General features: G+C 35.8%; 1 protein-coding gene across 9 annotated transcripts in view; it reads right to left on the bottom strand.

Moving 5' to 3' along the window:
• MCTP1 (multiple C2 and transmembrane domain containing 1) overlaps positions 1-16,221 on the bottom strand; it is a 287,020-nt gene that overhangs the window by 148,208 nt on the left and 122,591 nt on the right. For all 9 annotated transcript variants that reach the window (XM_035310880.1, XM_035310874.1, XM_035310876.1 and 6 more), the window contains 3 exons: positions 4,246-4,388; positions 1,425-1,504; positions 751-859 (listed from right to left, as the gene is read on the bottom strand). In XM_035310880.1, the coding sequence (XP_035166771.1) occupies positions 751-859; positions 1,425-1,504; positions 4,246-4,388 (332 nt within the window). The remainder of the gene's footprint in view (positions 1-750; positions 860-1,424; positions 1,505-4,245; positions 4,389-16,221) is intronic.

The following is a 16,221-nucleotide window of genomic DNA, read 5'->3' on the forward strand; positions in this document are numbered from 1 at the left end:
AATTTCATCAGATTAACACTTCTTTTCCCCTCCCTGAGGTGAAAGGAATTCAGATTATTTTACAACCTCTGTAGAAGATATAATCTCTTGTATTACTACTGTATATGTACTATTACTACTTAAGTAAAACACCAACAGACGAAAAATTAAAAGCAAAACACATCTAAACTGCAGACAGAATTTGTCATAACAGGATCTATCTACAAAACTAGAAAGCATTTTCACTAACTAAACAGCTTAGAAAACTAAGATTGATGAAGAAATTACAATATACACAGAAAAACAGAAAAAAAAATCAATTTAAATCTATTAATAAAATTGAAAAATATCAGGTAATAATTCATCACTAAAACCAAAAAGTAGAAATACTACTTTTCCTCCAGTTTCTTTCTTTTCAGTGTGGATTAGTATTCAAATATTCTTATCTAGAGATGGCAGCACTAGGTCCAAAATTCTCCACCCATGGTTCATTGATATTCGTCTATATTAATCGCCACTCTTCACCTGCAACTGACTTTATTTGAAACTGCAGACTGTTTGTGTTCTGTCCGGGTCACTCACTACCATCTCAGGGATAATCCAACCCAGATGAAGTATGCTCAGCTATACCTGAAACACTGCTCAGCATTGTTCTAAGACCTGAAAATATCAAATTAATCTCACGATATATCGTTTATTCTTGTGCTTTAAGTCATCTAAACATAGAGAGGTCACAAGAGTGATGACATTTATAAAAATATTTGCAATTACCGCTTCTCGTTGTTCTTCTCTAGGAGCCAACAGAACCGATAACAATATACTTCCCAGATCATGGTCTGGGTAATGAGGATCCTTCAGACTTAAAGTAACATCTGTTTGCCTACAAGAGAAAAACGTGTATTTGTTTTGATTGCAGGCTTTCAGATAATTACATTTCTGAACCATTACAATTAAAGAAATATGCATTTATATGAAACTGCTTGAAAACGATGTCACAAATTTAGCTTATTTATATCTTTAAGTACTACAATCTCATAAATGAATACTAAATGCTGTTTCTCCACATTAAGTACTTACACATGCTCACGTAATTAAATCAACCAAAATGGTAATGGATTAAAAAATAAATAAATAAACTAAAGAAGGAAAATAAACATAAGCAGTAGGTGGTAATAATGTGGACAGAAATAAAATAAGAAGAAGAGTAAAGTGGTTATAAAACTTACCTCTCTATAGATGCTGTAACAAATTTTCTGCATGATCAGTTAATAAGTTATTAATGTTAATGTTACAGTAATTCCCTAAAACTAAATGTTTTCTTTCTGCCAGTTTTATGTGATGTAGGTTTACATTATTATTTTTCAGCATAAGGTTCTATTTACAATTCCACAAACACAAAATTGACAAACCTACAGAATTACTCCCTAGGCTTGTTTGTGCCATACCTGTTTAATTCTAATGAAGTGAGATCCAAAAATGCTGATCCAATAAAGTCATCTTGAAGTCCAAAGTCATAGTCAAACACCTATCATGCACAGGAGATAAAAGCATTTTCCAGCATTAGATTTTTTTATTATTATTATTATTTTTTTTAATTTGCTGCTTCATGTTCTTTAAAATCCTTTTCCAGAGTTAAGATTTAACATGTTTCTCACATGTTAAATCAGGAATAATTGAAAGCATAATGTAACTTTCTGGCCACAAAGTAAATTTGGAAACTCCTTATTTAAAAGTCCAAATGCATAATGTACAGACACAGAGACGTATACAGCTAATAGACTGCATATGAAAACAACACCTGTTGCACAAAAAGAAAAGCATTTTTATAAGCATAGGCACAAAGAGAGGAAGACCAAAAGAAAAACTAAATCAAGGAGAATCACTGATTTGTTAGACATGAATTAACACCCCTATGAACTTTATGAAGTTTAGAAAGAAAGGTGTGATATGATTGTGTAAAGTGGGTTTTTAACAGCACTTGCGACAGTATTAAAAATGAAAAAAAAATAGTCTGTCTTTTGAAGATTTTGTAAGTTTTTAAGTTTTAGAAATATTATAATCTAAATTGATGACTTAATAGGTATGTGTAAGAAAATAGTGACGCCTAGTACTACTGTAAGAATGCTGCCTGATAGCTCTCTATCTCAAAGAGAAAGCACCTGGAGAAATTTACTGAAATCCAGACAAGAATCTCTAGCTATTACATTAAGTTGCATCATGATTTGAGATGTATTACGCTTTCTCAGAAGTCAGCAGGAAGAATAACAAATCATTCAGGGATGGCTTTGGGAGGGAAAAAAAAAATGTATGGCAACAAAGAAAAGTTATGACATAAAACTACAAAAATCAAAAGTTGGAAAACATCAATTTTCAAAATCAAATTTTCTAGGTAAGTTAGATTTTCTTGTCAAATATTGTTTTGAGAATTTCTGAGGACCAGAACATACCTTCAGCTCTAAGTAAGAATGATACTCATCAATAGCTAGTAGTGATAACATTTAACTGAGAACTGAGAGGCCTGGACTCAAGGATTTGATTTTGATATAATACTTCAAATATTGCATTACAGAAACTCTTTTTCCAGCAGTTAAAGCTACTCATCGTCCACAAATAAATAATTTAGTGGCTACAGCACTGCTGTGGAACACAACAGATTGAATGTACATTTTTGTATATAAATCCACTATATGCACTTATCTACCTGTGCAGGTACTGTCATATTTTTTCTGTCTCATTTTCATTCTAGCATGAAAGGAAAATGAATAAAATCTCTGTTATTCTTGCAGAATAGATTTGCTTTCTCACCCTACAAATTACAAAGATGAAACTGTCCAATGGACCTTTATAGTTGAGTTAGTATAATTTAGCCATGTCTTAAAATATCTGAATGAGCTATAAAAACTGCAATATTGAGACAATGTTTTCATAGTACATACGTGGATAGATAGGTCTTATACCTGTTAACACCTACTTTCTAGAAAAAAAAAAAAAAAAAAAAAAAAAAAGAAGAAAAAAAAAAGCGTATAGCTTGACTAGCTTGGCATTTCAGGGTTGCTATTTGGCATAAACAAATCAGAATTGGTAGTTATGGTAAGCATCCCCCTTTGAATCTGTTTCTCTCTTTTAGAGTACTGCGCATGTGTTCATTCCTTACAAATCCCTAAGAGTAATAAAAGCAGAAAAGTGCCAATTAAGAATTATAATTACTGGGGTAAACACATAAAACTTATAGTACAGAGCCATATTCAAAGACTACTTAAGTGACATTTATCTACTAAAAAATTCTATAATTTTGTATGTCAGTTACAGTTCTTGTCAGCTATTTCAGATTAACACTGATACTGAGCTGAGAATTCTGACAAATTAAATTATAGGTATGACTTAATTTTCTAATCTTTTTCAAAATACCCTATGTATGTTCTAATTAGAACCCTAAAACTACGTTTTTTCCTGTAACATTTTTAGAGTTTAATTTCTATCTACATTTTTTTACAAAATGAAGAATCCTATTTGGAAACAGATCACCATGAGCAATTCGGGCCACAAAAGTGCTTTTCCATTCCATGGAATGCATACACAGATGGATGTTTCCTTTCTAATACGGATAACTAAGAAATATTAATGGCACTGCTGCAATTAACTCTGAGCATCACTTTGATTTAAACTCAGGCTATCTGATATTTTGGCACAGATGATGCCTCTGTCATGACAAAATCATCCTCACCTCTGATATACTGAGTAGAGTTATAATGTAAAAAAAACAACAAACAAACAAACAAACAAACAACAACAAAAACAACAAAAACAACAACAACAACAACATATAAGCAAGCCCATTGTGTTCAGGCATGAACAAGAAAAAAATGAGAGAATTAGGCACACACATTGATTAATTCTCAAGTTACTGTCAGGAAGTAATTGCTTTTAATGGGACAGATTATGCTTCATGTCAGAATTTCAGAATTATACAATGTTTCTACACATAAATGGCATGCCATCAATATACAGTGCAGTTTTCTTTCTGTGATCTTCTCTTAAAGATGCTTTAAGAAGCATGAAATAATTACAGCCCGAAATAAACTAAAATGTCTCTACCAAACTTTAAAAGGGATTTTCTCATATTATTATTATGAGCATTTAATTTAAGTAATTTCACCTTGAAATATTTTTTAAAATAATGCAGTACTTCACAATAACTTTTACAGCAATTATAATCTGTACTTTCCTTCAACAACTCTTTGGTTGAAATTTGTCAGACATAAATACCTTTATATATATAGGTTCTCTTGGATTATCTATAAGAATGGAAGTTTTTTCTTCCCATACAGGATTGAGGTTCTTGTGTATTGTTTTACTTCTAAATACTTCTTTTCCTCCAAGTTTGAACTTGACGTATGGATCACTGGTTCCTGTTAACAAAATACACATTGTTATTCATGTCCTTTCAATGCAATACAGATAAAAATGTAATTTTTACTGGTAGTCAAATTAAAAACATCAGCTGAGGAAATAATTATTTTTTTCTTATCACAATTTATTTTACACGGGGTCATTACTCAGCTAACACTCTGTGCTGATATTGAATGGGTACTTGCATCACTTTCTGTTGTTTGCAATCCAAACTCAATACTGGCTTTTCCGCTGTAGCCTTTAGTTAACAAAATAATGAACTTATTAGGACTAGGATCTTATCTTAATGTAATCAGAAAAAAAAAAATAGATTATAATATTAATTTCTGTAATACATTAATCTAATTACACTAAATCTCCAAAAATGCATAGGCAGATGTTAAGATTGAATGCTGCCTCCACGGACGTCACCGGTCTACGTCTTCATTGACTTTATTGCGTCCAGGATTCCCTCTTCCATGAAGACTTCCTACACCAGCCAAGGTGAGCAAACTAACCCTAAATTCAGGCCACAAAGTTCACGTGCTTCCTGCAGCGACCATGTAACATCAGGCAAGCACAGGCTTAAGCTCCCTGGTATGAGTAACAGTTGACTGACCAAACCCGTAACCCCATAAAGAACTGAAACAGAAATGTTAAAAAAGATGTGAATGGGCCATGGATGGAGCACGTGTATAAATGTGTCAAAAAAACGAGTGGCAGAAGGAGGGCTGCAAGAACAGGATGTGCTGAGGCCACAGAGGTTAGCAGTCCATCCAGGTGCACATCTGCATCTTCTCCTCGGGACACCCAGACAGGGAGACAACAGAGAGTAACTAAACACCTGGTGACACACACAGACAGTTTGATCACCGCCAGCTGCCAGAAGGTACCAAATGGCACGTGCAAAACCCACACACAGCGGTCACACCACTGCTGGCAGCCTGGGAGGTATGAGGACCTGCCAGCTGGTGTCCCCTTCCCTCCTGGTTGCAGGACAAGGCCTTGCACAACATGTGGCCTTTATGAGCATGTGAGTGTGAACACAAACAACTGAAACCAGCTTTGTCCTGAAGCAAATCTGCTTTCTCCGGATGCCAGGTCTCATGCCTATTTGCTAAATTATTATACTGTGGTGTTATTTCCAACAATCTGACTCCGCTCACCATGCCTCAACCAGAAACCTGCGCGTGGCAAAGGGGGCGAACCTGGGGTAAGGAGAGGGACATGGCGAGCCACAAGGCCTCAGCCACTTGCATCCAGCAAATGCCAGTTGCATCCAGACCAGACAGCAGCGGATCTGGGAACTGCTCCGTGTGAGATACACAGCTGTGTGGGATCCTGCTTCAGGATAACCACACAGCTACGAGACACGCAGCTTCTGCCAGCCCCAGTCCTCATGAAACCACGACCTCCATGGCAGGCCAAAGGAAGGCTGCCAGTCTTTTACTGTGCATGTTGATTGCAAAAGACATAGCTAAGACTTTAAAGGAAAAGAAAAGGTTTGATAGAAAATTCAAACTAATTACTTTCCCTAAAATGCCAGTTGGTAAATTTTAACTTTTATGTACATGAAATTCATTTCAGTGAAAAATTTCGGATGGCATTCATCTTTCTATTTCTCTGCCAGCTGTTTGTCAGCCCTAACAATATTTGAATCTAACGGATTCAAGCTTATTTCAAAATCAACAATACATCTAACATGAGCAAAATTACATCTTCATGAGCTAAAACAGGGGACAGCCTTTCTTCTCACCATTAATGGGTTTCATATTCCAGACATTTGTGTTTACATCCATCAGGAAAAGCAGTGATTGTCTGTTATTGACGCTGCAACGTGCTCTTCTGAGTCTGGCACTACAGCTCTTTGCACTGTTTCATGCAGCCACAAGATGTCAGTACTCTTTAGCTAAAATTATATATCCCTTTCAAAAATCTAGCTGTGGGAACTGGGATCTCGCATGTAAGAGGGCTACCGTCATCCGCGTTTATCATTACTGGGACAGCCTCTCAGTGGCATAAAAAGTTTACTCTAGCACAAATCCCTTTTTCCTTAGTTATGTAAGTAGTGGTGATAATTTATTTGTAAGGCAAAGATGATGTATTTGAATTCATACTGTGAAATCCTTTGAACATGGGCACCAACAAATCAGCAAGAGGAATGTGAGCCATATATCCCCCCATGAGCCAAAATTCTCCCAGTGATTTTCCTCACTGCTGCCTTGAGCTACTGATAAATTGGTCTTTAACCAATTCTTTTTATTCTGCAAATTTCACAAAATTCTCTTGATGTTTGAAATTAATATAAAACAGTGTTGTGAGATAAATAGCTCATGAATATTTCAGGACACAGATGTCCAACAATTTAATTTTAATTCATTTTTATGCAAGAAATTTAGTAGTGAAGCATATCAAATGTTCCTTCCATTCGCAATGTATTGCAAAATCTCAGGCTTTGTAACATTGTGCAATGGATGCTTGAACCTTTCTTTGACACATACCCACTTTAAAGCCAAGAGCTCACTAGAACCATTTAGTTAGAAGTTCTGTGCCCTTCCCAGACCTTTCACATTCCTTGAAGAAAGAACATAAGAATTTTTAAAGTCTGCATATAAACAAAGACAAAATTAAAAAGAAATAAAAAAATATATCACATCAGTCATGCAATCCTTCACTAATGTCCAGCAGAGCTGAGGAAAACCCTAGATGTAGTGTTTGAACAACACACACTGAGCCCAAGTGTCAAGCCAATATACCCCCCCCCCCACCAAGGAAACAAAAGATTATTCTGGAATGTATCTGGAATTTTGTGCTGAGCAGCAGAGCATGAAAGAAGGTAAGGCAGAAGCTAAAATCCCTTCCCCTCTGCTGAACAGGATCAAGTGACCTCCTGCACAGCTCTGTGTCACAGGGTCCCAATGTTAGTATGTATTACAACAATAAAAATAATATTTTTTTTCAGATACATAGCAATTATAGATCCCTATTAACACATAATATCAATATTATTGTATTAATATTATATTATTACTGCATTATTAATGGTACAATATTAATCATATGCTAATAGGTTTTTAATATATAATAAAATTATAATGTGTGTTTTAATTAACAACCTCAGTTCAATTTACAAAGGTAAAACTTTGCTGTTTTATTAAAATCATTTTACTTTTGATCTTAACCTCACACAAACCCAGTAAAAATCTACAAGCCTTCAGAAGGGGCCTCAAAAAATAAATAAATAAATAAATAAAAACCCAGTCATGGATTCCTGTTACTCAAATCCCAGATTTTTAATTGTTTTCCTTATTATCAAACCTTTCAAATGAACCTGATACACCGAGGCCTAATAGCCCAAATGTTTATTCTACCTGTAGCCGCTAACAACAAAACCATAAGCCTTCACTCATGAGCTTAAAATCTTACCAAAAAGCCAAACTGTGCAATTATAGAATCTGTGATTCTATGATACCGATAATTTTGCTGAAGCTGCACCGTTGCCTGTGCAAAGGCAATAAAGATTCTCCACACAGGGTGGCAGCCTCTCTTTGCTAAGGAGGCTTAGCCAAACAGACACCTAAAGATGCTGCTGAATTTCAGTGGAGAAACTTGCCACCACCACAGTGGTTGTTCCTTGACCCTGTGGAAGAAGGCTCTCCTGGCCCTGCAGGGGGCCACACTAACACGTAGGGATGCGCTGACTGTCCTGAATCCAACACTTCTCCCTATGTATACATCACCTAAAATGGGTTTAGAATTGTTGGCTTAGGGCTTAGATTAGATCTTGGACATACAGAAAGATAAAACCATTTTGCAGGAGAAAGTGTTTTCCAAGTGTTTGTTCAAAAGTATACTAAACTGCTTTCCAGAAGGAACTGTAGGAGAGAAATTAGAGAGAAAATACCTCATAGGCAAATTTCACCACAATAATAATCAACTTTATATCTGATAGAAAGGAAACATTCTCAATAAATTCTATACATAAACATAATTGGTTTCTGAGGCTTTGTAACAGGCCTTTCAACATATTTGGCCTCTTGTTGGCCAAATTCTTTTCCTTAATTAAATCTTATTTAATATAATGGGATAAACGCTAACCTAAGAAAATTCAGCAATGAACAGAAGGGTAAATGTAACCATGAGACCAAGTAATGAGCTTGAGACTGCTCCCCCTTAACTACTGCTAATGAGAGAGAAGGATGAGGCAAAGGTCTCCATATTTACCTACAGTATTTCTCTGCTTGACTCAAGGAGAGCAGAAGTCAAACACAAACAGCTTCTCCAAAAAACCTCAGCTGAATATTTACCTACAGCATATGGGAACAAGAGTTGAAATTCTAATGGCAAATTTTAATACCTTGTACTGAAAACAGAAAATACAGGCAACAAGGTTTCATGCTTGTGGATAAGTATATCATAATGTAGACAAACAATACTGAAAACAGCACTTTTAGCTGCTGTTTCATCCACAGATATTTTTATACTTCATATATCAAGAAATAAAAAAAAAAAAAGCATTTTAGACAAATGGTGAGCTACCAAGTAGATTTATCACACAAGGGAATTAACTGATTAAATTAAAGCTATTTAACTTCAACAGGCATTCATTTCTCCACCATTGCATTTCACTCACAGTCCAGAATAACTTTCAGAACAGAACAGAAAGCCATTTGCAAGCCCCTTCCTGAAAGAGAAGAGCTCATCAAAAGCTTCTGCACAGTTCAGATTCTCATCACTGCAATTTAAAACTGAATTTCAAATTATCGCTTCTGGACAATATTAAAAAAAAAAAAAAAAAAAAAAAAAAAAAGTTAACTTTCTCCTGGGAAACACTTGTTTTTTAGCCTGTCGAGAAAGCAAAGCAGAACAAATCTGAAAACAATCTTACTCTCCTCTCTCCTTTAGTCATAGGAGAAAAAGCAAATAACACAATTCATTAGGTTCTTCCCAGTAGGCAGTTAATCACTGCTGCAAAATGAGCCACATGGACGGAAATTTTTTTGTCACAGTTTTTCACAGCAGTGTGTTATGCTAGTTTTATTTAGTTATTTATTTATTTTTCCCAGCCTAAAGAGCTACTAAGGATAAGCAGTAATGTTACAAAAGTTGCATCCCTTCCGGCACCTAATACAAATCAAAAGTCTCCTTTGGATTCATTACACATGTGCGATTGAATGCACACTTACGCCCAGTTCAGCCTAGTGCTTTGAAAGGATGCAAGCTTTAAATATTAATTGGAAATCACATAAATTAAAAAGAGCTTGCTCCTGTACATCACACATGAGGAATATTGTGGGAATGAGCATAAGATAAAAAACAATAAATTTCCCATAAATATGGGAGAAGATAAATTTTCAACACTGCAAGAAAAAAGGCAATGTACACATATGTGGAAGCAAAAATAATGAAATAAGGTCAAGGTAAATTCTTAATTAATTTATTCCCAGAACTATAATTAAACCACTGTCATGTGTTTATATTATTATTCAATTTTAATTACAATCTTGGAATCGTTCCTTTTTATCTACAGTTTTTAAAGAAAGCAAATGGCTAAAAGCACGATAGTAGAGTTGATAAATCAGGACAGGGTCCTAATACCTATTGGGATGACCTTCACTGCAACTCCTCCTGAAGGCCAAGCCCTTCCCTCTTTTAGATGTTTTCATACAGGAACACCTGCACATCTCATGAGGCAGCTCCTGAAATTCCAGAGATTTTCTGTGTGCCATAGAAAATGAGCCAACTGCAATTTCAGTCCGCTTTAATTCATAAGGCTCCTTTTCACAGTAGTTCAGACAGCTCAGCCTCCACTGCCTATGGGTGAGACGTTACAAAAAAAAAAAAATAATAATTAAATTTGAAAAAAAAAAAAATAATAATAAGTAGAACCCATCGACTGTGTACCATCCCCGGTCATAAATATGAGCTTTCTTCACTTTCACTGTGAAAAGTTTTGCCTTTTCCTTAACTTCAAGGACTATCACATAAAGGACTTCACTAGATTTTTACCCATATCTGATCATCAAATAATCATTATGCAAATAAAGCCATTTTAGAAAATCCAATCTTATGTCCTGAAGTATAAATAATTAACAAAAGTTAATTATTTACACCATAATAACTTCATACCAGTACATAAATGCACAGTAACTTTGACATCATAATTCCAGAGAAGCTTAATTATTAATACAAGCACTTCGTCCCGATTCATTCCTTGGAGAACTCTTTTTCTTTCTTTCCAACTCCATTCACTTCATTCCCCTATAATGAAGTTTCTCAGTCTCAAGTCTTTTTTTTTTTTTCACAACCATGATAGAAGAAAAACTGGGAGGATGGTTCTCAAGTATGTGTTAATTGAATATATCAATCGAAACATGCATCAATTTCTAGTATTTTACATATTTAATATTTCCAAATCGTGATATGAAAAGACTCATAAAAAGAAGCATAAAGAATATGTCTGCTCAGAAGTACTGACAGTCCCCTATTCTATTACTAAAACTAGGGAAAATATTTACCACAAGCTACTTTATATTGATTTAACAAACAAAAAAGTAATTCATCTTATTCACTTACACTATTGTGTACGCTAAAAAATGCAGCTTTTCCATCAATAATCCTCATTTCTGTCCTTCTGTCTACCTAACAAAGAATTATCCACCCAGTTCACCTAAGAAGGACACTAATTACTTTAAAAAGCACTTATGGAATATTAATATCCTAAGAATGAAGATGCCAATTACAAATTTACAGTGAGCACACAAGTGCTACGGGATTCAGAGATCTTCTACTCAGGAGTCAATAGGGAATACAAAATTTTAATTATTCAGTGCCCATTAAAAAAATGTTGGTTATAGCAGTCATAGTTTTTTATCTTTCTTTTGAAGACTCATTTCTTCCATGAAAAAGGCAGCTTAACTACTAGATGTCTGTATTGCCCATGATAAATCATCTTTGTTTAATAAATACCCATCTAAACAAATACTAATTATGCTTGTGAAATAGAAGGAATGATAAAAACAGACTGGCATAGACAAAGAACAAGTACTCAAAAGTCAGCTTAATTTCAAGAAAACTTATTTAATCTTAAGCATTGCTGAAGTCAGATTCATTAAATCAGAATTTAAGTATGTTACAGAAATGTGATCCTTACAGCATGAATTATTATTCTAATTACTCAGGGTAAACAGAAGTACATCCCCTGAACAAAGGATATACCACTCCTAAAAGCTTATGACTGAAATTACAATCTTCCTGAAATTGTTTAGAGCACGATCATTTGTTTGTGATGACAGACATCTTTTGCAAAATCAGTCAGAGGTTTCACCTCTTCTCATACAGACCGAAAAATCTGATTTGCTTTCTCTAAAGTATACCGTTGACTGTAGGTCTCACACATTATATCTTCCAGTTTAACAGAAATAATATATGTATTTTTATATAGTTGCAATAGACAAATGTGATTTGCCCTTGTCAATGTAACAATAAAGTCAACAATCTCTTTATTAGTAATTTTTTTCCCATTCCCCAGTGAGAATAGTTACTACACATTTAATAAACGGTGAAATACAATCAGATCTCTGATCAGATCTCAGCTGTAGCTTATTTATTTTTATTTTATGGAAAATAAAAATGTTAGGTAAAGCGAAAATAGAAACCTCTAGGAGCATGCAACTCACATATGTCAGGCACAACAACAACAAAAAGGTACAGTGTGTATTTAATACCTCAGTTGAAACTCATACTCATGGCATAGGCAATCCCTGCCCAAGTCATGTGAAGGAGAGCTTCCACTGTGATGGAACATTCACAGAAACACAGTATGTGAAACTTGCCTTAAAATAAAATTCTAATTTTCTAGCTAAAAAACAAAACAAAACAAAACAAAACAAAAAAACATTAATGTTATAATTTCCTTACTTTTTTAAGGTCATCTGAGAAACAAAACAAACAAACAAACAAAAACACAACAGACATAGTAGCATGCAAACAAAGCATGACTTTCAATTCACTTTTAGTCACCTTAAAAACACAGGTGTTTATTGCCTTGTAATGACTGAATTAACAGATCAGATTCTTCCACCTGAATCAGAGGACAGTGGTCTGGAAGTCCCAAGTGAAGATGCTGCCACCAACCTGCCATAATTTACCTGCATTACTAGCTACAGGTTTCATGAGGATTTCGGGTCCTGGGGTAACTTAAAGTACTCAGGTGGTACATCATCTTCTCTGTTCAGCAGGTAATGTGATCTGAAGAATCTGTCTTTTGATCTTGGTACAAATTTCCACTGCAACAGTCCATTTAGGAACATCACTCAGTTTTTGACAAAAATGTCTGCATCTTTGACTGAACTACAGTGGCACAGTGTTTAAACCATACCACTTTAGTAACATATTATGTCTGACAGGTTATATATGGCTGGACAGCCTATTATTATTATTATTAACCTTATTTTTAGCACCGTCAAAGTCCTCTTGCTTTACCTCTGTTACTTCATGGTTATAGGATCAAAATGATTCAAAGCTTCAGTCAGATGTTGACAACTTGGGATGACTTACTCATTGAACACCTGCATTCATAAAATGACTTAGAGACGTATCCAGGAGCATACACACTTTTCCTCCTCTTATGAATATTCACATGTTCTTTGAGAACAAAAGCTATTAAATAGGAATGAAAGCTTAGCCTCCACAAATACAAGCAACAAACAAGTACATTTTCTAATCTGCAATGCTAGCATTATACTCCACGTACCTACCAAAAGAAAAATCCATTTAACTACACAATACATTGTCATGTGAAATTGAAGTGAATAATAAACATGTTCCTACAATACTTAAAGAATAAGAAATATGGTAATGAAACTGAAGGAAATGGAAATGATTTGAGAAGTATTAAATGAATGCAGTTGCTGGATAAACAATTCCCTGTTACATTCATCATGGTATTAATAATAATAATAAGAAGAAGAAGAATGTTTTATTCCCAGTACTGATGTTAAACCAAAAATAGACATTTCTGAGTTAAAGATCTCTAGTGTTAGCAGAGTCTTCTGTCAGTCTCAGAAAAAAATATATAAATATATGTATATATATTTATTTTTATCGTTTCTGGAACTAATAAAAATGGTATCAGAACTACAGGTTTCTTGTTTGAGAGGAAGAAGCTCCAAATGATGCCTCCAGACCATGATAATTTACAAGGCAGGACCTGAACAAGGGCAGAGCCACATCATACGTGCTCTCAACATATTTGTCAGTGATGAGGTATTAATGTGAGACCCAGTTCAGTAAGCCTTCAGAGCTTGCAATAATGGTAACTCAGTAGGAAACACCATGTTGTGTCCTATAGCTATCTCTTGCTGCTCCTACTGGACAAGTAGGAAACTTTTGGCCTCCAACAAAAATCTGGGCTTCTCTATTACCTGTTATGATCTGTTATTTTCAAGTGATCAGCCTCAATTCAACTCAGTTCTTCCTTCCTTTTCAATCTCATGCCATGTGTCATAGACTCACAGAATCACTGAATAACCCAAGTGGGAAGGGATGCACAAGGATCATCAAGTCCAACCCCTGGCTCTACACAGGATCGCCCCAAAACAATTCACATCTCTAAGAGTGTTGTCCAAACGCTTCTTGAACTCCATCAGACTCAGTGCCATGACCACGTCCCTGTGCAGCCTGTCTAATTCCCCGACCACCTCTGGGTGCTGAACCTTTCCCTCACACCCAGCCTGACCCTCCCCTGTCCCAGCTCCATGCCATCCCCTCGGGTCCTGTCCCTGTCCCCAGAGAGCAGAGCTCAGCGCCTGCCCCTCCACTCCCCTCGTGAGGGAGCTGCAGGCCGCCATGAGGCCTCCCCTTGGCCTGCTCTGCTCTGGGCTGAACAAACCCAGGGCCCTCAGCTGCTCCTCATACGTCTCACCCTCGAGACCCTTCACCATCTTTGTAGCCCTCCTTTGGACACTCTTCAACAGTGTTATGCCCTTCTTATGCTGTGATGCCCCAAACCACACACAAGACACACCAGCACAGAGCAGCCCTTGACCAGCTAGCCGTGCGGTGCCTGATGTAGCTCCCACCAGAGCCATGCTACAGCCGTGAAAAGTGGGACTCATTGCAGATCTCTCTGTGTCTGTCTTTTGTCTACGTCCACCTGTTTAAATCAGCTCACTCAGGGTCAGGTTGTCCACTCAATTTATGCCCACAACTCACTTTCCTATTTGAGACTTGGCAGCAAATAAATATATAAGGCTATCAAGAGATCAAGAGCTTTATTTCATCTCAGAAAAAAATACAGAAAGTACTTTTCATAAATCCAAGTTTCTGTGCAGTCTCGCTAGGACCATACCACAGAGAAAAACAGCAGTTTGAATTTCCTAGTTTTAAGTCAAATTTTGAACACAGTCAATGCTGAAAACATTTTTAGACAGAAAATAAGCACCTCTGAATTTTACAGCCATAAGATCACACAAGAGAAGATACAGAAGAGATAAGAAACAACCTCAGGAATGCAAGGAACTCATATAATTATTTTTTCCTCCCAGGTCTCAGTGACAGACATTCTGCTCTTAGGCTGAAGGTGTGTTTGCTGGGACTGCTATCTTCTGCATTCTAGCTTACTTGTGTGGCAACACTTAATCACCAAACTCTGTCTTAAAATAAAGTAACAATATCACTGGTATACAGCAGTCAGACAAGGAGTAGTTACAGTAGACCCATTAACCTCTCCTATTAGCAAAACTCCAAATTCTTATGACAGTGAGAACTACCACGAATATGACAGCAGCAAATCACATGGAAGTGAATATAGAAGAAAACATCATCAGAAGTCAAGATAAAATAAGCTAATATCTTAACCCTGATTTGAAGATGAGCTCCCGAACTCAAACTGATTAGAAACTAACAATGAAAAAACAAAAACAAAAACAAAAACCTATCCTGTTAATAATTCTGCACTGCTTCCTTTCCTAACCATTTGTTTTATCAGTCGAGAAATCAGTCCAAAAGGGCTGTAGAGGTTGAGATGAATATATTGCATTTGCTCAATTTGAAGATTTCTTCTTGAGAATAATGAAGAGGGAAGTAACTTACTGCAAAAAAAAATGCTATTCATAAAAGTGTGGGTAATAAAAGGTATAACAAGGTGACAAGGCAGAGCAAACAGATTTATTTACTTTTTACAGGTTAGAGCATGTACCCAGGGAAATTACAGATACTGCAGTTCAAAATACTGCTCTAGATAGCATTAAAGCAGGAACACAGGTAAGAAAAGGTACAGCAGAAATTAACATTAGGTTATGGAAGAGAAGCAGTTTTTCTCTGCAATAGGTAAGTCTGAAAATTCCGATTTTTTTTCCTTTAATTACAACAAAATTCTGTAAGTAGTCAACTAACACCAGATGGATTCTGTTCTAACAACTGCTTTTCTCTGTATTGATGTGAACAGGCAAAAGCATTCTGTACCGGTAGTTAAGAAGAGCAGCAACAAAGTGATCACAGCAGTGTCAGCTAATGGTGTACAGGCACAAAAGCTTTACAACCAAATTTAAACATCAGTTGTGCTCTTTCTCATACTGTATCATAGGATCATGCCCAGAAGACCAATGGTATGTTAAAACTGAAAAACAAAATTCCTGTCTTCACATGTTAGAGAACATACTTTCCAAGTGCTGGACTCCTCTGAATCTCAAGTTATATCATACTTCAAGCTATATCATCACAACTCACACCACTGTACCTAGAGGCATCATTTCTTACTGACTGTTTGTTACATGTTGTATGAGTATTTCAGGTTTCATTAGTATTCCTTCAAATTCTTTACTTCTATTCTTCTAAAACTGACTTGTAACC

This window comes from Oxyura jamaicensis, chromosome Z, assembly GCF_011077185.1.
Source record: "Oxyura jamaicensis isolate SHBP4307 breed ruddy duck chromosome Z, BPBGC_Ojam_1.0, whole genome shotgun sequence".
NCBI lineage: Eukaryota > Metazoa > Chordata > Aves > Anseriformes > Anatidae > Oxyura > Oxyura jamaicensis.